This window comes from Armigeres subalbatus, chromosome 2, assembly GCF_024139115.2.
Source record: "Armigeres subalbatus isolate Guangzhou_Male chromosome 2, GZ_Asu_2, whole genome shotgun sequence".
Lineage (NCBI taxonomy): Eukaryota > Metazoa > Arthropoda > Insecta > Diptera > Culicidae > Armigeres > Armigeres subalbatus.
This window is the reverse complement of record NC_085140.1, coordinates 71,190,501-71,210,736: the sequence shown is the minus strand read 5'-3', so window position 1 is coordinate 71,210,736 and position 20,236 is coordinate 71,190,501. Positions and strand designations below refer to the sequence as shown.

General features: G+C 39.1%; 3 protein-coding genes across 4 annotated transcripts; 1 reads left to right on the top strand and 2 right to left on the bottom strand.

Moving 5' to 3' along the window:
• Positions 1–204: 204 nt before the first annotated feature.
• LOC134214521 (uncharacterized) lies at positions 205–1,351 on the bottom strand. 2 transcript variants are annotated; one of them, XM_062693878.1, is made up of 3 exons: positions 885–1,351; positions 618–820; positions 205–541 (listed from the first exon to the last, which is right to left on the bottom strand). In XM_062693878.1, exons 1-3 carry the CDS (start codon positions 1,105–1,107, stop codon positions 419–421), a joined length of 549 nt encoding a protein of 182 aa, XP_062549862.1. In that variant the 5' UTR covers positions 1,108–1,351; the 3' UTR covers positions 205–418. The 2 variants fall into 2 exon arrangements, with proteins under 2 accessions (XP_062549862.1, XP_062549861.1); XM_062693877.1 differs by having other exon boundaries at positions 207–820; positions 885–1,347.
• A 15,635-nt stretch (positions 1,352–16,986) lies between these two features.
• Positions 16,987–17,962, bottom strand: LOC134214520 (uncharacterized). The gene is made up of 2 exons (XM_062693876.1): positions 17,410–17,962; positions 16,987–17,353 (listed from the first exon to the last, which is right to left on the bottom strand). Exons 1-2 carry the CDS (start codon positions 17,651–17,653, stop codon positions 17,061–17,063), a joined length of 537 nt encoding a protein of 178 aa, XP_062549860.1. The 5' UTR covers positions 17,654–17,962; the 3' UTR covers positions 16,987–17,060.
• Positions 17,963–17,971: 9 nt separating this feature from the next.
• LOC134209020 (uncharacterized) lies at positions 17,972–18,546 on the top strand. Its single transcript, XM_062685001.1, has 2 exons — positions 17,972–18,210; positions 18,284–18,546. Exons 1-2 carry the CDS (start codon positions 17,982–17,984, stop codon positions 18,544–18,546), a joined length of 492 nt encoding a protein of 163 aa, XP_062540985.1. The 5' UTR covers positions 17,972–17,981.
• Positions 18,547–20,236: the final 1,690 nt, after the last annotated feature.

Below are 20,236 nucleotides of genomic sequence, written 5' to 3'. Positions count from 1 at the left end.
TCGCGTCACAAATTATTATTCGTTTGAAATACCCAAGCTTGTTATGCCTAAAGTATTTTATATATTATTTTTTGGTATTTTACCTCTTATGCAAGGCATCCACAATTTTCATAAATCGTCCATCAACCATCCACACATTTTCCACATATTTTTTTTCAATCGTGGCAAAAATTGATTTGTTCGACACTCCACACGCATAATAAGCGTAATTTAGCAACTTTTTGTCTCCAAACTTAGTTTAGGCCATTTCAAAAGTAACTTCTCAATTAAGATTCAGCTTATAAAAAATGATTGAAATTAATATCACGATTTATTCCATACAGAGTAGCACATTTTCGCATCTAATTGCTATTAAATAAATACCAGATCACTCGCTCCCTTCTGCGTCCCACAACAATGTCCTACCGATCCACACCAATCAATGCATCGTCCTCCGGCCTTGTGGCTTCGGCTGACGGCGACTCGAGTGCGAATTCAACCGCAACTTCGTCGGAAGACCCAACTGAGCGAACTGCCCCGGCAGCTTGATGAGCTCCATCACCTGTCAAATGATCATCGGTAGTAGATGCCAATTTAACCAACGATGCCGGCGATGGCCCAAAGTTTGAAAACAGTACCTTCCTAAATGTGGCAATGTCTTCCGCGTCCATCACGTCATGGTGATGCTTCTTCGGTGCCGCACTTCGGGAGAAACGTGTTGAAGAGCTGATGGAGCTGCTACCGTGTTGACTTCCGCCATTATTCGGCAGTTGGATTAACACGTCGTACATCAGTCCCAGCTTGTCGCTGTTCTCCATGATTTTGTTAATGCATTGGACATCTGTAGAAAAGATTACACTAAGACAATTTCACCATTCACAAAGGCACGTTTTTGTTGTACTTACGTTCACTAGCATCTTGGCGACATTCACAGATGCACTCTTCGCCGCAGTAGAATCCATTACAAGATTGGCAGAATCCACAAAGATTGCTGCACGATTTCTGTTGGGCCTTGAAGTGAGCACTGCCCTGATCTATGATGGCAGCCGATTCGGTTGTAGAAAACTGTATTAAGAGGCACGTGCTGAATAGAACTCCCGCTCCCAAAAGTGTTAAACCGTGCTTCATCGCGTTTGGTTGTTCGACTATCTAACGAGGAATGAGCGCTGCTTAGGACGTGTACAAGAACCATTTTCCTCTGGTGTCGGATTAGATTGTTTTGTTAGCTTTTTGTCGGCGCTGGGTACCGATGTTTGTTTGGTAGATATGGTCACGTGGTAGACGTTTTTGGTCGAAGCGTTAAATGTTTCTACCTTGCAGTTTTGGTACCAGACCAGTTGTAACGGATTTCATCGCAATAGCAACAATAAGCAGTCATAGCAGCTTCTCTCCGAAGGTACACAAAAACATTATTGTTGAGCTTGTGTTGTTGTTGTTTATGGGACCTTGCGAATGTTCTTGGTACCGAAAGTGGGTGACTTGAAGACCGTGGGATTTTCGGCTACCGTTAGAATGTACCGTTGCACGGGTACAAATGTTGAAGGTACAACATGGACATTCGAGTAGGTTAATCGAACTTGAACGCTTCTTGAAAAAGCAACATCTTTCGTCATCAATGATATCTCAAATATCCGGTGGTCTGACGAAGTATCTCCTGAAGGAATCCAAGTTTCTAAGTGCTCGCGTTTTCGCGGGCACACCACTCGATACGGAAGCAACGCACATCTGTCATTTTTATTTTTTTCACACATGCTGCGTCGCAGCAAAGCTGAATCTACAAAAATGACAGTTGTCCGCCACCTCCGTATTGAGTGGTGTGCCTCCGAAAACGCGAGCACTTTGAAACTTGGATTCTGTCAGGAGTGACCTTAACAGTGATTAGTTTCTTCTCTAGAATTTTCTTTTAATTTCAATTTAATTTAATTTAATTTTTAATTTCAACATAGTTTTTTCTGTTCAAAAATATTGGAATTTCTAAAGAAGTTATTTTTTACCAGAACTCCTTTATTAGTTTCTACAGAATATTCAACGACTACTCTAAAATCTTTGGATTCTTGATTAGTTCGTACAGGACTTCAATGGATTGTTGCTTTTTCTAAAATTTCGCAATAAGTTCTTCCTATGTTTCTAGATTTATCAATATTTTTTTCTTTAAGGATGCACGCCACAGAATCCTAGATATAGTTGGTCGACACAACTGAATATCATACTTTCATATGCAGCATGTAGCGTGACATGAAAAAAAAATTTGTTAGGGAGTACTTCTTCATCAACGGATTGCCTGCTTCATTATAGCCCGGTATTTTCCAATGGGCTTTAGTTGCGGTGCGTTAAAGGGGGTCTATTTCCTTGGCCAGTTGGTTTTATCACTCCAGGACAACATTTGAAAAGTGGCACGAATCTAGATCCGGCTAGAAGATTTTAGGGCCCTCGTGTTGCTTCAACCGAAGAAGCAGACGCTCCTTGAGCTAGATCTTCTCGATACTGCAGTCCTGGTAGTCACGAACGGTGCACTCCGTTGCCCACATGAGCAGATCGTTTGCCAAATTATTTATGGTTAGGACTTCATCCCATAGCTCCGATATTCATCCCACGAAATACAAAGCAATGAAAGGCAAGTTATGTGATTTGTTTCTTTTTGTGATTTTTTCAGCAGAAATTGGTTCCGTATTTCTTTGTTTCGCGTTGAGATGAATGTATGCTCAGTGAGATGGAAAACGGAGCAGTTTCCCTTTGTCTTGGCAAACTTTGGAGGTTTCGGCTTCCTCACTTCCTTTGGAACATGTAACATGTGCTGAGCAGTAAAAACAGTAGTCCCGACAGCTGTCGGAAGTCCGCTTTGACGTCTTATCTAGGATAAAATAATGGGGCCTTTTCAGCATATGGGTGTGCAGTTTCCGGGTCCGCAACTTTCCCACCATATTTTGCCGTTCGTCAAGATTTGAAGCCTTCTACACTTTTTATGTACACCTGTGTTCAGAATAATAGCAGCGGAAGCCGTTTTTCATACAAAATGGTCAACTTTGACAAGCTGTAACTTTGTGCTGATTGAGCTGAAATTTTGGCAGTGAACTACAAATATGTTGAAATTTGCACATACAAAGTATCATTTTTTTCGAATGACGCGTTCAAAAATTACGCACTAGGTCAATTTGTTCAAAAAAATAGCAGTTTTTATTTTTCATATATTGGCCAATTCAAATGTCAAATTCAACAATTTGTATTTTTAAAATTATAACCTTAGTGTCGCACAGCACCTGAATTCAAATTGATAACATTCCAATTAATTGTTTTCCTGATATTTCTAAATAGTGATAGTTCGCATGTGTAAATTTTAACATATTTGTAGTTCACTGCCAAAATTTCAGCACAATCAGTCATCGGGGTACAAAGTTACAGCTTGTCAAAGTTGACCATTTTGTATGAAAAACGACTTCCGCTGCTATTATTCAGAACACAGGTGTACCTATGCAGTCGCTCCCGGTCTTTGGCTGTTTGTGCTAAAGACTTGGACTTTAGCCACATCCCTGTCCGAAGCATTGGGATTCCGTTTGAACGTTTTCACAACATGCTTGTGATCCTGATCACTAAAAGAGCATCCATTCTGACCGAATTTATACTTCCGTTAATTGCTCAGAGATTCGTAGTATTCCAAGAATTTCTGTGGTAGTTGCTCCAGAAATTATTCCGAAAGTTCCTCAAAGGAATTTCTCCGGAAGTTCTACTAAAGAATTCCTTCGGAAGCTCCTCAAAGAAATTCCTCCGGAAATTCCTCAAACGAATTTCTCCGGAAGTTCCTCAGAGGAATTTCTCCGGAAGTTCTACAAAAAAAAATCCTCCGGAAGCTCCTAAAAGGAATTCCTCCGGAAGCTCTACAAAAAAATCCTACGGAAGCTCCTCAAAGAAATTCCTCTGGAAGTTCTTCCAGAAAATCTTTCGGTAGTTCCTTCAGGATTTCCTCCATTCCTCCAGGAATTTTTCCGGGTGTTCCTCAAAGAAAATTCCTCACGAAGTCCCTCGAAGGAATTCCTCCGGAAATTGCTCAAAGGAATTCCTGCGGAGGTTCTACAAAAAATATCCTCCGGAAGCTCCTAAAACGAATTCCTCCGGAAGCTCTACAAAAAAATCCTTCGAAAGCTCCTCAGAGGAATTCCTCCGGAAGTTCTTCCAGAAAATCTTTCGGTACCTTCAGGGGTTCCTCCATCCCTCCAGGAATTTCTCCGGGTGTTCCTCAAAGAAATTCCCCCAAAAGTTTTTCGAAGGGATTCCTCCGGAAGTTCCTTCAGGAAGTTTCTCACAGGAATTCCTCAGGAAGTTCCTCAAAGGAATTCCTCTGGAAATTGCTCAAAGGGATTCCTGCGGAAGATCCTCAAAGGAATTCCTCCGGAAGTTCCCCGAAGGAATTCCTCCGGAAGTTCCCCGAAGGAATTCCTCCGGAAGTTCCTCGAAGGAATTCCTCCGGAAGTTCCTCGAAGGAATTCCTCCGGAAGTTCCTCGAAGGAATTCCTCCGGAAGTTCCTCAAAGGAATTCCTCCGGAAGTTCCTCAAAGGAATTCCTCCGGAAGTTCCTCAAAGGAATTCCTCCGGAAGTTCCTCAAAGGAATTCCTCCGGAAGTTCCTCAAAGAAATTCTTCCGGAAGTTCCTCAAAGGAATTCCTCCGGAAGTTCCTCAAAGGAAGTCCCCCGGAGTTCCTCCGGAAGTTCCTCAAAGGATCTCCTCCGGAAGTTCCTCAAAGGAACTCCTCCAGGAGTTGCTCAAAGGAATTCCCCCGGAAAATTTTCCAGGAAATCTTTCGGTAGTTCCTTCAGGATTTCCTCCATTTCTCCAAGAATTTCTCCGGGAGTTCCTCTCAAATTTCCTCTGGGTGTTCTTCAAAAAAATTCCCCCAAAAGTTTTTCGAAGGGACTCCTCCGGGAGTTCCTCCAGGCAATTTCACACCGGAATTCCTCAGGAAGTTCCTCAAAGGAATACCTCCAGAAATTGCTCAAAGGAATTCCTGCGGAAGATCCTGAAATTAATTCCTCCGGAAGTTCTACAAAAAAATTCCTGCGGAAGCGGAAGTTCCGCAAAGGAATTCCTCCGAAAGTTCCTCAAAGGAATTCCTCCGAAAGTTCATCAAAGGAATTCCTCCGGAAGTTCCTCAAAGGAACTCCTCCAGAAGTTCTTCCAGGAAATCTTTCGGTAGTTCCTTCAGGATTCCTTCCATTCCTCCAGGAATTTCTCCGAGTATTCCTCCGGAAGTTCCTCAGAGGAATTCCTCCGGAAGTTTCTCAAAGGAATTCCTCCGGAAGTTCCTCAAAGGAACTCCTCCGGAAGTTCCTCAAAGGCACTCCTCCGGATGTTCCTCAAAGGAACTCCTCCGGATGTTCCTCAAAGGAACTCCTCCGGATGTTCCTCAAAGGAACTCCTCCGGATGTTCCTCAAAGGAACTCCTCCGGATGTTCCTCAAAGGAACTCCTCCGGATGTTCCTCAAAGGAACTCCTCCGGATGTTCCTCAAAGGAAATCCTCCGGGTGTTCCTCAAAGGAACTCCTCTGGGTGTTCCTCAAAGGAACTCCTCCGGATGTTCCTCAAAGGAACTCCTCCGGATGTTCCTCAAAGGAACTCCTCCGGAAGTTCCTCAAAGGAACTCCTCCGGATGTTCCTCAAAGGAACTCCTCCGGGTGCTCCTCAAAGGAACTTCTCTGGGTGTTCCTCAAAGGAACTCCTCCGGAAGTTCCTCAAAGGAACTCCTCCGGAAGTTCCTCAAAGGAACTCCTCCGGAAGTTCCTCAAAGGAACTCCTCCGGAAGTTCCTCTAGATTTTTGCATCAAAACAAACTGGCCAGCTTTCAACATGGCGGTTTGGCTTGTTTAGTACATCAAATCGTCGCCATTTTAGACACCTAGCTCTTGCATTTTACACCATTCTCCACTATTTCTCAGCGCTTTCATGAGATGATATCGATTAAGCCGCTAGCGCAGGAATCATTTCTTATTTCTCGGACCATAAGTCGAAGTTTAAAATATAAAAATTCTTTGTCTTCAATATGGAGATTATTATTGTTAAAAAATAAGGCCAAGAATATGATCCTTAATTTTGAAAAATTCACTTCTGTAGTTATTTGAGGTTCTGTTCAGACTAACGATCTCAAAAATAAAAACAATTTTTATTTCTTTTAAAGTTTTAGTGATGATTCTGAGTTTGATATTCATAATACATCAGTCCAGCTTTTGCCTTTTGTGCTTAATTTAAATAGTTGTATAGAATTATAAAAGTTTCTTATAATTTCCCATACGTAATAAACTAACAAATCTTAGTACAGTGTTGTGTATTTGAAAATCGCCTGCTTTGATACTCTGATAAGTTTTCAGATTTCGTCTAATGCCGGCTTATTTAATTGAGCTCGAAATATGAAAAACCTCAAATTATTTGAATTTACTGCGCATAGGATTTGTGCTTCAGATATTCATGAAAAAAATCGCTTCCAATTATTACAGAATTTGGGGAAAGCTTGCCATCTTATGCGATTTGTTCTAAAACTTTTGAAAACTTCTTCGGATATGCTTTCAACAAATTTTACACTTGAATTTCCACTAAGATGGGTCACCTAAAAAAAAAAAAAGAAAATAATGCGAAAAAGCTATTTCTGAAGCATTACATCCCCACACTGGGACAGAGCCGCCTCGCAGCTTAGTATTCATTAAGCTCTTCCACAGTTATTAACTGCGAGGTTTCTAAGTCAGGTTACCATTTTTGCATTCGTATATCATGAGGCTAGCACGATGATACTTTTATGGCCAGGGAAGTCGAGACAATTTCCAATCCGAAAATTACCAAGACCGGCACCGGGAATCGAACCCAGCCATCCTCAGCATGGTTTTGCTTTGTTGCCGCGCGTCTAACCGCACGGCTAAGGAGGGCCATATGTCACCAATAGAAAATAAATTGGCAAAAAAATCCAAAAATATAAAATTATTGGTCGGCAAATTGAATCATACAAAGAGGATCAAGTATCCCCAAATTCTAATATTGCATCCCCTGTCAAATTCCATTGCAACACACGTCCATCAACACGCAAAGCTAGTCAGAAAATCTGAGTATCTTGAAGAAAAAATATTCAATTGATCAGTTAGCAGCTTTCTGCTTTTAAAGAGTGTCCCACAAATTAATTAAACTTTTGGCATATTCATTCATTCAACTTCAATACCATATCCGTATGCTCGCACATTACGCTTAACTTCAATCTTGGCATAAGACGAGTTCGAGACGAGTTAATGCCACCACTAGAGATGTCGTAAAATCCCGATTAATCGATTAGTTACTAATCGATTACTCTTGATTCTAGTCGATTATTGAATCGATTAATCATTGTATAGTAATCGATTCAAAATTAATCGATTATCACAACGATGAATCGATTAATCGAAATAATCAATTAATTTTCGACATCCTTATGATGTCGTAAAATTCTGATTAATCGATCAGTAACTAATCGATTACTCACGATTCATCTCGATTATTGAATCGATTAATCGTTGGGTAATAATCGATTCAAAATTAATCAATTATCACAACGATGAATCGATTAATCGAAGTAATCGATTAATTTGCGACATCTCTAGCCACCACATGATTGTAACTTTGTCAGATACGTGTCTTGTACTTGACCCGATTGTTCACTCACTAGTTTCTGTACAACATCTGGTTGCAGCTTCTTTTGTACGGAAACTCGCCTTCCTCAGTTTCTTTTTATAAAACCTTATATTTCGTCTAGTTATTTAGTTACTAGTGTCCATATAAAATACAAAATTATCTAATCCTAATTCATTTTATGCTGTTTCTAGAAGATAAATGTAGAATTTCCGTAGTGTAGTAATAATAAACATTTTCGAATTTCTATTTACGTTTCTAAGCACAGGATAAATGAAATCATGTGGTTCAAAACTGATTAAATTGTGTACTCTGTGTCTTAATTAAATTAATTGTGTACATGAATGTCTTCGAAACAGTTTATGTTCTGCAGACATTTTTTCAAATTTCGAAACAAATTTCACAGAATGGATTATCGATAATTTCTCGTCGGTACAGCAATTCCTGATGCTTGATTTTGGAGTGTATGTACCAGTTAGAACGTTGCTTAGACGTAAGGGGCCGTACACATATTACGTAAGCACTTATGGGGCGAGGGGGGTCCGTCATTTTCTTACACACCATATAAATAAAAAATCTTTTGTATGAAAAAAATCTTACATGGGGAGAGGGGGTGTCAAAAAACCCAGAAAAAATGCTTACGTAATATGTGTACGACCCCTAAGTTCTCTGCTATGAAGATGTTTGTAAACCATTTTCCAATCACGTTGTCCGCCGCTACAAAACCAGGATCTGATGCCAATGACAGAAGGTGACGATAAATTTCTGATGACGATGATGCGTTCAAGATGATTTCCGGCAGTCTAGATATTTCCGTTTTAACCAGGAGTAGGTATAGGACTAAACATCAGAGGTACCGAAACAGTTCGATTATCTAGAAAGTTGCGAAACCAGACTTATCAGACGGTTGACTAGCACTGATTTTGATTTTGTTTCCATAAAATGCAGATTTAATCCACCTCGAAGTTTCGGTAAAATTATGTTTCCATAGGTGACTCTTTGCAAATTTTGACCGCACCATATGAACTTTCCTATTTCTGTTTTGATTTTCTTAACAAAACCCATGCTGATCGTCAAGTTTGAAGCCATATTCCAAGCCTCGAAGGTATTGATCAGAATTGTGTTTTGAATGAGATTCAGTTTCCTTGGATGGTTCAGCCAGAGACGTGATCGAATTCCATTGAGAACGGACTGCCAATTTTGGTTTCTGTGCTTGTTTTATGTTATCTCCATACTGCACTCCAAGGATATTCATAAAATTCTCGACACTAATCCACTCCGTTTCCGCTTTTGAGTTTAAGTTTCCAATGATGACTGCCTTTGTTTTTTGCTTGTTTAGAATTGCGTCAATTGGATCAGTTGTCACTCGTTATCGAAAAACATAGAGATATCATCAGCATAAGCATTGTAGATGGCTCTTAGGAATTTCTGCGAAATAGCGTCAAGTAACGGTTGTAAATACAGAACGAATAGAAACATTGACAGAGAATCTCATTGCCTCACGAAACGATTCATTTGGAACTCCTGCGTCAGGTGTCCATTCAACAAAATGTTGGAGAAGGATTGATTCCAAGAAGTTAACAGGGGATTAAAGTTCATCCTCAACAAAACTTGTTGTAGGACCTGATGACTGACTCTGTCAAAGGCATGGTCTAGATCAAAAGATACGGATGCTTCCGTAGTGCCTGCGTCATAATAGCTCTGTATTTTTCAATGGGCCTTAGCTGCGATGCGTTGAGGGGGGTCTATTTCCTTGGGTACGAAAGTAACCCGGTAGGCTTCGTGCCACTCCAGGACATCATTTGAAAAGTGGCACGAATCTAGATCCGGCTAGAAAATAATAGGGCCCTCGGGTTGCTTCAACCGAAGAAACAGATGGTACTTGAGCTAGATCTTCCCGGTACTGCGGTCCTGGTAATCACGAAACCGGCGCACTCCGTTTGCCACATGAGCAGATCGTTTATCAAATCATGTATGTCTTGGCAATCTTTGGAAGTTTCGGCTTCCTCACTTCCTCCGGAACGTCAGGAAATCTTCCGGGGTTCCTCCATTCCTCCAGGAATTTGTCCGGGAACTCCTCTCAAATTTCCTCCAGGGGTCCTAAAAGAAATTCCTGCAAAAGTTCTTAGATGGAATTTAGTCTGAAGTTCCTCCAGGAATTCCTCAGGAAGTTCCTCAAAGGAATTCATCTGGAAGTTGCTAAAATAAATTCATCAGGAAGTTCTACAAAAATATTCCACCGAAAGCTCCCGAGTTGCCGAATTATATGCAATTAATTGTAATCAACTGTCGGTCTTTCACTGTCATTAGTCGTCTGAGTACACACGACCATAGCGTAGAAAACAATCACACTCATCGAGTGCTTTCGCCAAGCAAGCCTTTGGCACAGCAGAGTGTGATTGATTTGCACTCTATAAAAATCCGCCCAGCCCTTTGCGGGGGGCACAGAGTGTGATGTTTCGCTAATAATAAAAAAGGTGGGCTCGCTTGACTGTAGATATACAACAGTAAAGCACATGTGACAATTGGACAAATCAAGCATCCGAAAGATATTCAAATTGCAAACAAGAGCTAACCGCGGTGGAGGTTGGTACTCGGATTCTGATGGCTGTTCCGCAAACGTGACCTTTAATTGTTCTTGTTGTGTAGGAGTTATCACGCCCATCTGGAGAGTAGGAGGGTTCGAGTACCTCCAAGACACGTGGATTCTTTTTCGCAAATTTCATATCAATTTGTCCATTTCGAAACATGTGCTGTGCATATGCACATCCAAGATATTTAACGAAAAAAAAAATCTTCTTGAAGTTCCTCAATGGAATTCCTCCGGAAGATCCTGAAAGGAATTCCTTCAGGTAGTTCTACAAAAAAATTCCTCCGGAAGCTCATCAGCGGAATTCCCCCGAATTTCCTCCAGGAAATCTTCCGGTAGTTCCTTAAGGAATTTCTCTGGGAGTTAATCTTAAATTTTTTCAGGGTGTTCCACAAAGGAATTCCTCCAAAAGTTTCCCCGGAAGTTCTTCAAAGGAATTCCTCCGAAAGTTCCTCAAAGGAGTTCCTCCGGAAGTTCCTCAAAGGAGTTCTTCCGGAAGTTCCTCAAAGGAATCCCTCTGGAAGTTTCTCCATGAATTTCTCCGTAGTTTCTTAATAAATATTCTTCAAAGATAAGAAAATTATTTTGAGCTTTTTAGTGGAATGTTTTCACCTGTCATAAGACGAGTTTATACAATCCCATTGAATTCCACCACTTAATTGTATCTTGACAGATACGTATTTTGACCTCAACAGTAAGGCCGTCTTCAGTGTCTCGTACTTGACTCGACTTATAAGTGGAATTCAATGGGATTGTATAAACTCGTCTTATGACAGGTGATTCTTCAAAGAGTCAACCGGAAGCTCCGCAAGGATTTTTTTTTTCGGAAATTCCACGGGAGATTTATCCGTAAGTACCTTCAGGAATTCCTCCGGAAGCTTCTTCAGACGTCCTTCAAGAATTCCTTTGGAAGGTTTTCCAGTAGTTCCTACGAAAATTCTTTTAGAAGTTTTAAAAAAAGAACAGTGCCAAGAAATCGAGCTTCTAATAAATATAATATTTCCCTTAATGATAGAAAATTTCATAAGTGCTAGGAAATTTTCCAAAAACCAAAACTTATTAGCGTTATTTTTTCCCTTGATTGATGACTTGTGAGGGAAGTCAGATTTTTTCTTTTTTTGGAAAAGATGTTTAATTTTGATACACATAGTTAAGTTTGCCATCTTAGGGTGTTTTTAAGAGATATGTTGTTCAATTATGATACACATAGTTGGGTAGAGAGCACAGGGTGTGAAATGTTGCCAAAGCAGATTCGATAGATACGGGGAATTGACTGATATCCCATCGTTATTAGCTGGTTATGGAACAACTTCTCGCAAGGGCAGCTGTTGTATAATTGGTAATACGTCCGTGTACTAAATGGAATAGTGTGGGTTCAAGTCCCACCGGCAGCCGAATCTTTTTTCGCAATATCTCTTAAAAACACCCTAAGATGGCAAACTTAACTATGTGTATCAAAATTAAACTTATTAGCGTTATTTTTTTATATTGAGCGACGTATTTTGCATTTTTAGATGGAAATAACCTCCATGCTGCAGTTGTGGACCGTGCTGCAGCTGTGCAGCCATGGACCGAGCCGAATGGAGAAGACTCTTATATACCGCACAGGCCACTTCGGCCTTAGTCTGAATAAATAATAAATAATGCAGTTGTGGGTAGATCGCCATCCAATGATTTCTATTAATAGATTTTTAAGACATGAGAATAAATGCTGCATAAGTGTAAGTAAATATTTGAAATATGAGCTTGACTGAAAGTATGTATGCCGAAAATAATGTGCGATACCCTTTAAGGACAATTTTTTTAGAATCCAATTTTGTTCTACCTCGCATTTTCAAGAGAACCACGATCAATACTGAAGCAACAAGCAACTGCCATCTTTTTGTTCTGCGCATTTTGTGACGACAAATATCCGTTGCTTCTTTATCCGAAAACGCGAGGTATAATTTTTTTGGATTCTATACAGTTTCACCTTAATCTATTGCTTTAATAGTTCGAAATATTCATCGACGTGGTAGGAAATATCGGGTGGCGTGGTCAATTTTCATACGGCGGTACGCCGATTAATTTTTGACGGCAATGACAGTGTAAGAAAATCGTAGGCAGCAACGCACAGGTCTGACCAGATGTCGGCCGTCTTGAATTCCAAAATGACGCCAAACACTGATTTCCGGCCTCCACTTATCGAACCATTAGCATCAACCAGTTTTTAAGTTTTCGTCAATCAAATAGACTTTTTACTTATCAACAAAATTCTTCTAAGCCTTTCCATTGAAAAGATGGTTTTCCGCAATCAACTAACAAACCTTAATACTTACTTACTACTTACTTATGGATCCTGTACACCTCCGGTGGTGCAAAGGGCCGACTTGAAAGATCTCCATCCTGAGCGATGCCCGGCTATCGCTTTAACCTGTTGCCAGGTTAGATTTCGGTCGACTTCTTTTATTTCTTTATTGAGGCTTCGCCGCCATGAGCCTCTGGGTCTGCCTCTGCTGCGATGTCCCGCTGGGTTCCAGTCTAATGCTTGCTTACAGATTTCGTTTCCGCCCCTACGTAGAGTGTGGCCGACCCAGCCCCACTTCCGATCCCGAATTTCTGTTGTTATCGGCCTTAATACAGTGTATTTGAAAATCGTCTTGTTACTAAACTGTTTTGATACTTTGATAAGTTTTCAGATTTCGTGTAATGGCGGCCTATTTGGTCTAATAGAGCTCGAAATATGAAAACCTCTAATTATTTTAATTTATTTTGGATTATTAAACTTTTAAAAACTTCTTGTTATATGTTATATGTAGATATGTTTTCAATACCAATTTAAAGTTAAATTTCCATTAATGATGGGTTCTAGAAAAAAAAAAATGCCAAAAAGTTACTTCAGAAGCATTTTAAGAATGGTTAAAAATAACGTGTTATCGGGCTTTGGGGCAAAAGTGCAACCCATATGGGGCAGGCGGCCACTCTAATAATATTCAGAAAAATATATTAAGCTCGTTTAGTGGAATGTATTAAACCGTCTAAGACGAATTAAGTACTGTCCATTTAATTCCACCAGTTAATTTTCGTTATCTTTGCAGATACGTATTTCGACCACAACTGTGTGGTCGTCTTCAGTGTCTTGTACTCGACGACAAGTCGAGTCAAGTACAAGACACTGAAGACGACCACACAGTTGTGGTCGAAATACGTATCTGCAAAGATAACGAAAATTAACTGGTGGAATTAAATGGACAGTACTTAATTCGTCTTAGACGGTCTAATAATATTGTTTCCCAATGATTGATTATTAAAGACAAATACTCTTCCTATCAGTTTCATACTGCAATGCAGTACTCACTTACCCGATATTTTGTTTCTATGTAAGGCTGTTACAAATCTTTATCTTCTTTTCTTTTTAAATATATAAAAATGCGTTTACATATCCTTTGAGGCAATATAACTCATGAACGGGTTGACCGATCTGTACGGTTTTCTCACTTATCTATTCCTCTTGGGGTTCGCTGTGTTTAAATATAAAAAAAAAATAGAAAAATAGAAAAAAATGTCGAAATGCAACGGTTGCATAAGGAGGAGGACATTTGGTTGACAAAGGAGGACATGCAAATTACCCAACCTAAAGAATGAACGAGCTCACCATTTTATATTGAAATTCTATTGAACAAGCTTTAACCTATCTGAAAAAAGGTCACAAATGTTTGATATTAGCATTTTTAGCATTGTACACAGTTTTAGCAAGAAAAACTGAAATATGATAATTTTTGAATGATTTAACCATCGCATTCATCGCAACGTTGAGCAATAGAGAACTGATTGTATATGACTTAAAACACCTAGAAGACCAGCGGAGACTATTCTTTGAGTACCAACAAGTTCATGGCATGCGAATGCACCGGCTAACACCATGACCACGAGTCTTTTAATAGTTGTTTGTAGAAATTTAAAAGACACGTGGATTCTTTTTCGCAAATTTCATATCAATTTGTCCATTTCGAAACATATGCTGTGCATATGCACAGCCAAGATATTTAACAAAAAAATGGTTTTCGTACGGCCGAGTTGCCGAATAATATGCAATTAATTGTAATCAAGTGTCGGTCTTTCACCGTCATTAGTCGTCTGAGTACACGCGACCGCTTACGTAAAAGGCAATCAAACTCATCAAATGCTTAAGCCAAGCAAGCCTTTGGCACAGCAGAGTGCGATTGAATTCGCATTCTATACCGTCCGGGCGGGACAGTTACTGGGGGGCATGGAGTGCGATCCTCTCGTTTAATAAACAATGTGCACTCGCTTGGCTGTGGATATACAATAGTAAAGCACATGTGGAGATTGGACAAATCAAGCATCCGAAAGATATTCAATTTGCAAAAAAGAGAGCTAACCGCGGTGGAGGTTGGTACTCGGATTCTGATGGCTTTTCCGCAAACGTGACCTTTAAGTGGTCTTGTGTAGGGGTTATCACGCCTATCTAGAGAGTAGGAGGTTGAGGGTTCGAGTCCCTCCAAGACACGTGGATTCTTTTTCGCAAATTTCATATCAATTTGTCCATTTCGAAACATATGCTGTGCATATGCACAGCCAAGATATTTAACAAAAAAATGGTTTGCGTACGGCCGAGTTGCCGAATAATATGCAATTAATTAGAAATTTAATTGTTTTCAGGTTGGCAGCAAAATATTCCATAAACATAATATATACAATTAGGAAATTGCCAATAAAGAAATCAGGGTATGAGCAATAAATAAATATAAAATTTCCATAAATAAAACAAAATTTCTTTTAAAAGCAAAAATTGCAATTATAAAATAAGAATTTTTCATAAAGAAATCAAAATGTTCCACGAAAAAAAAAAACAAAATTTCCATAAATACATAAATCAATATTAGCAATAAACAGTTACAAAACTTTCCACAAAATAAATTTTTTTTTTCCATAAAAAATTTAAAGTTTTCCACAAAATTATCAATAAAGCGCAATAAAAAATAATAAAATTTCCATAAAAAATACAAGAAAGCAATAAAGCTGATGAAATTTAAACGCTTTTAAAGAAGGGGTCATCTATGGAAAAAAAGCACAGTTTGATTGCTTTTTTATATTTCTTTATGGAATTTTTTTAATTTTTTTATTGATCTTTATTGATCATTTTGTGTAATTTTTTTATTTTTTATGGAAAAAATATATTTATTTTGTTGAAAATTTTGTAATTTTTTTTTTCATGGAACATTTTGATTTTTTTTAATGCAAAATTCTTCCTTTATAATTGCAATTTTTCCTTTTAAAAGTGCTTATTTATTAATTTTTGTGGAAAATACTTAATTGTTTATGGAAATTTGGTTTTATTTTTGAATTTGGAAATTTTCTAATTTTTAGGGGAATTTTCAAATTTTTTAGGGGGAGTTTTTATTTTAGTCTTCCAGTTTGCAGAGATTTTCATGACGATTGTTAATTTGTAAATCGATCAAAAATTTACGAAATTAATCTGTATTCAAATACCAAGTAATGTTAACGTTACTACCGAAAAATTCAACGAGAAAAAGTTTTTATATAATTTTGATATTTTTTTTAGAAAATTATTAAGATTTCCATACTAATGAGTATCACCAACATTTCCCCCCCGTTTCTCCCATGCCTAGCGGAGACCGGGGCTGGTTGGCCGAGTTTTACTTTCGGAAAGTCTGTACTAATTCTGGCGCGACTTTTCAAAAAACGGTTTTCACTGTCATAAATATACAAGTCTTGAGCACATTTGTGACATATTTTTATCGATGAACACAAAATAAGGAAAATCTATAACAAAACAAATTCGGCCATCCAACCCCAGGGATGAGGTAGGGTGGCCGATTTTTTTTAAATAAGTGAAACACATCAAATCAATCAGTGAGCAATGTTTAGAAGTGGGAAAAATGTAGCGCTCATAGTTTTGTAATATTTGGGCATGTAAAAAAATCTTAACTCTTTTCTTTTTAGTCTTTTTAAAACTTTTTACAACTCACGCTACTTTCATTTTCTCTGCCAGAGTATACTTACATTTGATATAATTTTCTTGAGTATTTTCTCTTTTTTCAATGTTGCTTTTATTGGGGAATCGGTAAACAATTGTGTCGATTGGTATTTACTAAGTTTTCAACTCGGCAAAACAGACCACACAAAAGTCGGCCAACCTACCCCACGAGATGTTTTCGAGAACAATATATATATATATATATATATATTTACAGCCGTACGTTTTATTTGCAAATGGATCTCTTTTGTAATTCTTCAGCGATAACAAGAAAAAACAAAAATAATTGTCTAGCATTTTTAATTGTTTCCTAAAAATATACAAAAAGGAGGACATTTCAGCACAAAGGAGGACATCCGAATTTTATTGAAAAGGGAGGACATGTCCTCCTTTAGAATACCATATGGTCACCCTACCCTTGAGGCAATATAACTCACGAACGGATGGATTGATTTGCAAGATTTCTTCCCTAATTGATTTGTCTTGGGATCAGCTGTGTTTATATATTTGGAAAGATAGATCATTTTGCTGCGAAAATTAAACAAAGGTAAAAATACTTTGAAGAAAACCATCAAGCTTGAACTGAAATCGATCTAGAGGACAATCAACTAAAAGATTTGGTATAAAATCGAATGTTTCTCACATTTAATGATATGTTCGGCTAAATACACTGGTTAGTTTCTATTTCGGATAATTCCAAGCTGGAATTTTCGGAGTTAGGTTTCAATTTATAGAAATGCAATTACCATGCTCTTTTATATGTTCTGCTATTTAAAAAACAAATGAATGAAAACACTTATGCATAAATACACTGTCCCATCAGAAAACATCACTGATCTATTTTATACTACCCATATCTAAGGACTATTCGCGGCTAGTGGACCTGTCCGACGGAATGGTCTACGTTCACGGTTTCGCCGATGCGGTCTCACGGGGCTCGGTGAAATACGTGGCTCACGGCCTGGCCTTGGTATCCTGCGGTTATTCACACGACGCCCGGGAGATTGCATAGGACCAGTCTGCCGCTGAGGTCTGATGTTCAGAATCTCGACATCCTCCCTGCGAGCGGGGTCAAATTCTCGAATTTCCAGGGTGTAATTTAAACCGAGAAACTGTATCGTTTGTTTGACATCTTCTAAGCAGTTCAAATCTAGGAAAACACGAATCGTTACTATTTTTCGGATACATCAATCGGTAATAACTCACCGGCGGCTCCTGATTGGCAGCTACAGACGCACTTATTTTGAACATCCTGAAACTCTCCAACACATCCACAATACGCACAGTACTCGTCGCAGGTGAACTTCCATACTCCACCATCCATAAGTTCTTTTATCTCCGTGGCATCATCAATCGCACCACCCGTTTGTTCGGTGGATCCAACTATCACAGTAGAAACCACCAACATTAGACCACATATGGAAAAACTTCGCGACCGCCTTTGCCTCATAATTTCGCTACTTTTCTGAATGCTACGCGTTAATGCACTCGTAAAAGTCCCGTCGAATTATGTCTGCGCAGTCAGCCAGCTCACGTGCGATGTTGCGTAGATGTTGTTTGTTCAACAAACGGACTAGCCTCTACGGCAGAAGGGCACCCAGTTGGAAAGACCACAGTCAGCAGCCGCTGTTGTTGATCGGTCAGCGAAAACTGATGCGCTGGATCGCTCGGAGAAGTGCTTTTAATAAGATATAAAACTTGCAGTCCACCCGTCCAGACAGTGTGACCTCTTGGTGCTGTGTGCGATCTGAAGCTGCACGAAGACAACAACGGTGACGATGAAGTACCTGATTTCGATGTTGGGTCTCGGGCTGCTGCTCGTGTTTGTGACCAGTTTGGCGGAAAGCAGTTTGCGCAACAGTTTGGCGAATTCTACCGATTTCATCGATGGTGGTAACGGGCTGCAGAAGAATGCATCGTGTTTGATGCTGTGCAACTACTGTGGCTGTGATGGGAGCTTTGTGGGGGATGATTGTGTCTGTGATTGCGGCATCGACGGCGAGGAACGTAAGTTTCTGGGAAAGTTTAATCGAAGAATGGCGGGTTAATGCTGATTTTACTCTTTTGTTGCTGTAAACAGATGTACAATGCTTGGAGAAGTTAGAGTCCATGGAGCAGCAGGTTGATTTTGAGACGATTGAAGATGAAAAAAGCTTTATTGTGAATGAGTTAGAAATTCAAGGGCGGCGCATTCGAAGACAGTCGGACGACAACTTGGATCGGGTAGGACCTGGTCGGAAGCTAATTCGCAAGAACAAGCGGAAGAAGGTCAACAACCGACGAGGACGAGGTCGAAGGTTTTTGCAGATGTTAACCAGTGGACCGAATAAAAATAAGGAATAAAATTTAATCTAAAATTATCCATTGCTTATATTTATTAAATGAAATTGAAAGAATTTAATCATAGGCGCGAGCATGTAAACATTTCTAACAAAAATAGCATGGCACCAGCTGGAGGGATGTAGGTATTTTTCTAAGGCGATTTAAAGCACTGCGCGCGTGGGTTGCAACGGAATTTTTTTTAACGAAGTTTTTCGTCCATTCGTCCTAGAACTAACATTACAAAAATCGCGAAAAATACAACTGATTTCCAATGATGATGTGATTGTTTCAACACGCTGTGTCTGTGTCAACTTGTCTTCTCCATATTACTCAATGTAGAAAAGTGTGTAATCTTAGATTGAAAAGAATTATCTATGAATGAAATTCATTATGAGTGTATTTCTAAAAAAAATCAAGCATTTCCGTTATTACTTAATGCATAAAGTTTTCGAATTCAGCTTGAAATTTTATAAAACTCTTTACTGAAAAACCTCTTTTTGCGCCCAAAACGGGGGAGCGTAAATGGAATCAGAGCGTAAAAAGAGGGAGTGTTATTTCGAATTTAGGGCGTAAAAAGAGGGAGTGCTATTTTGAATTTGAGCATAAAAAACCCAACTTAATTCACCGAGTAGTGATACTGCCTTTCTCGCATTTAGCCAAGACACCAACCTTATATAACTTTGTTGTACGAGAAAGGCAAAAAGTTTGGCATCTTTTAAGGTAAGCAAAGTTTGATATTTAACTTGCTTTTAGCCTTAAGATGTGTATTTTACCAATTTCAGTATTGGGGTCATCCAAATTGTTTTCGTTATCATGAACGTCCATATGTTTGAGTGCTGAGGCCTTAAGATGTTCTTGGTTCGCCAAGAAATCAAGAAGTCATAAGTAGTACAGATCCTCGATGGCTCACAGTAAGAAGTTCATCCTCATTTTCAAGTATTTAAAGTTTCTCGAGAACCTCCTGGAGCTTGGACCTGTGTTTTGTGATACATAGAATAGAGCGCCTTCATTGCATATGTTCATGTTCATCCAAGAAAACCCTGGAAAAGGCCTTAGGATCTACACACGTAACCAGAGATCTTTCGGATTGTTTCAAAAGTGGTACATGCCCTTTGTGGTACATAGAATAGAATGCGTTCAGTTGCGGGCAACCATCGTCTTATGTCGCTTTTGTTAGAGTTTTTGTAGTAGATCAGGTCACCGCACTTAAGTTCAACAAAGTGATCGTTGAAAATGTCGTGAGGAGTAGAAACGACTGGTGTTAAATCATCATGCATTGATTCTAAATTATGCCTAAAATTTGACTTGGGATTAATCAAGTCCAATAGCGTTTTAGGCTTATATGAAAGAACCCAGTTAACACAAAGTCATATATGATGCAACATAAGATGCTAAAGTGGAGGCGATATACGTACATATTATATGGGGAAGTACCTATATGGCCTCCACTTTAGCATCTTATGTGACATCATATACGATCTTGTGTTGACTGGGAAGTCTTTCGGATGGGAAGCGACTGTCATCTTCTAAACAAGTGTTTCTATAGTTAAATAGAAAGTAAGACACCTGCAAGTCGGTCTCCAATCTGTGCATCTCTGGATCTAAAATGAATTTCTTAAAAACGTCCTTCACTAAACGTACCATGCGCTCAGCTTGCCCATTACTTTCAGGGTGATAAGGGGGGCTTTTCATCACATTTACCCCTTGCTTT

Excerpts from the sequence above, each read along its gene's own strand:
- LOC134214520 (XM_062693876.1), bottom strand. The coding sequence starts at position 17,653 with ATGAGGCAAAGGCGGTCGCGAAGTTTTTCCATATGTGGTCTAATGTTG. Across the intron at positions 17,354-17,409 it reads CTGCCAATCAGGAGCCGCCG|ATTTGAACTGCTTAGAAGAT; the intron begins GTGAGTTATTAC and ends GTGTTTTCCTAG.
- LOC134209020 (XM_062685001.1), top strand. The coding sequence starts at position 17,982 with ATGAAGTACCTGATTTCGATGTTGGGTCTCGGGCTGCTGCTCGTGTTT. Across the intron at positions 18,211-18,283 it reads CGGCATCGACGGCGAGGAAC|ATGTACAATGCTTGGAGAAG; the intron begins GTAAGTTTCTGG and ends TGCTGTAAACAG.
- LOC134214521 (XM_062693877.1), bottom strand. The coding sequence starts at position 1,107 with ATGAAGCACGGTTTAACACTTTTGGGAGCGGGAGTTCTATTCAGCACG. Across the intron at positions 821-884 it reads TCGCCAAGATGCTAGTGAAC|ATGTCCAATGCATTAACAAA; the intron begins GTAAGTACAACA and ends TCTTTTCTACAG.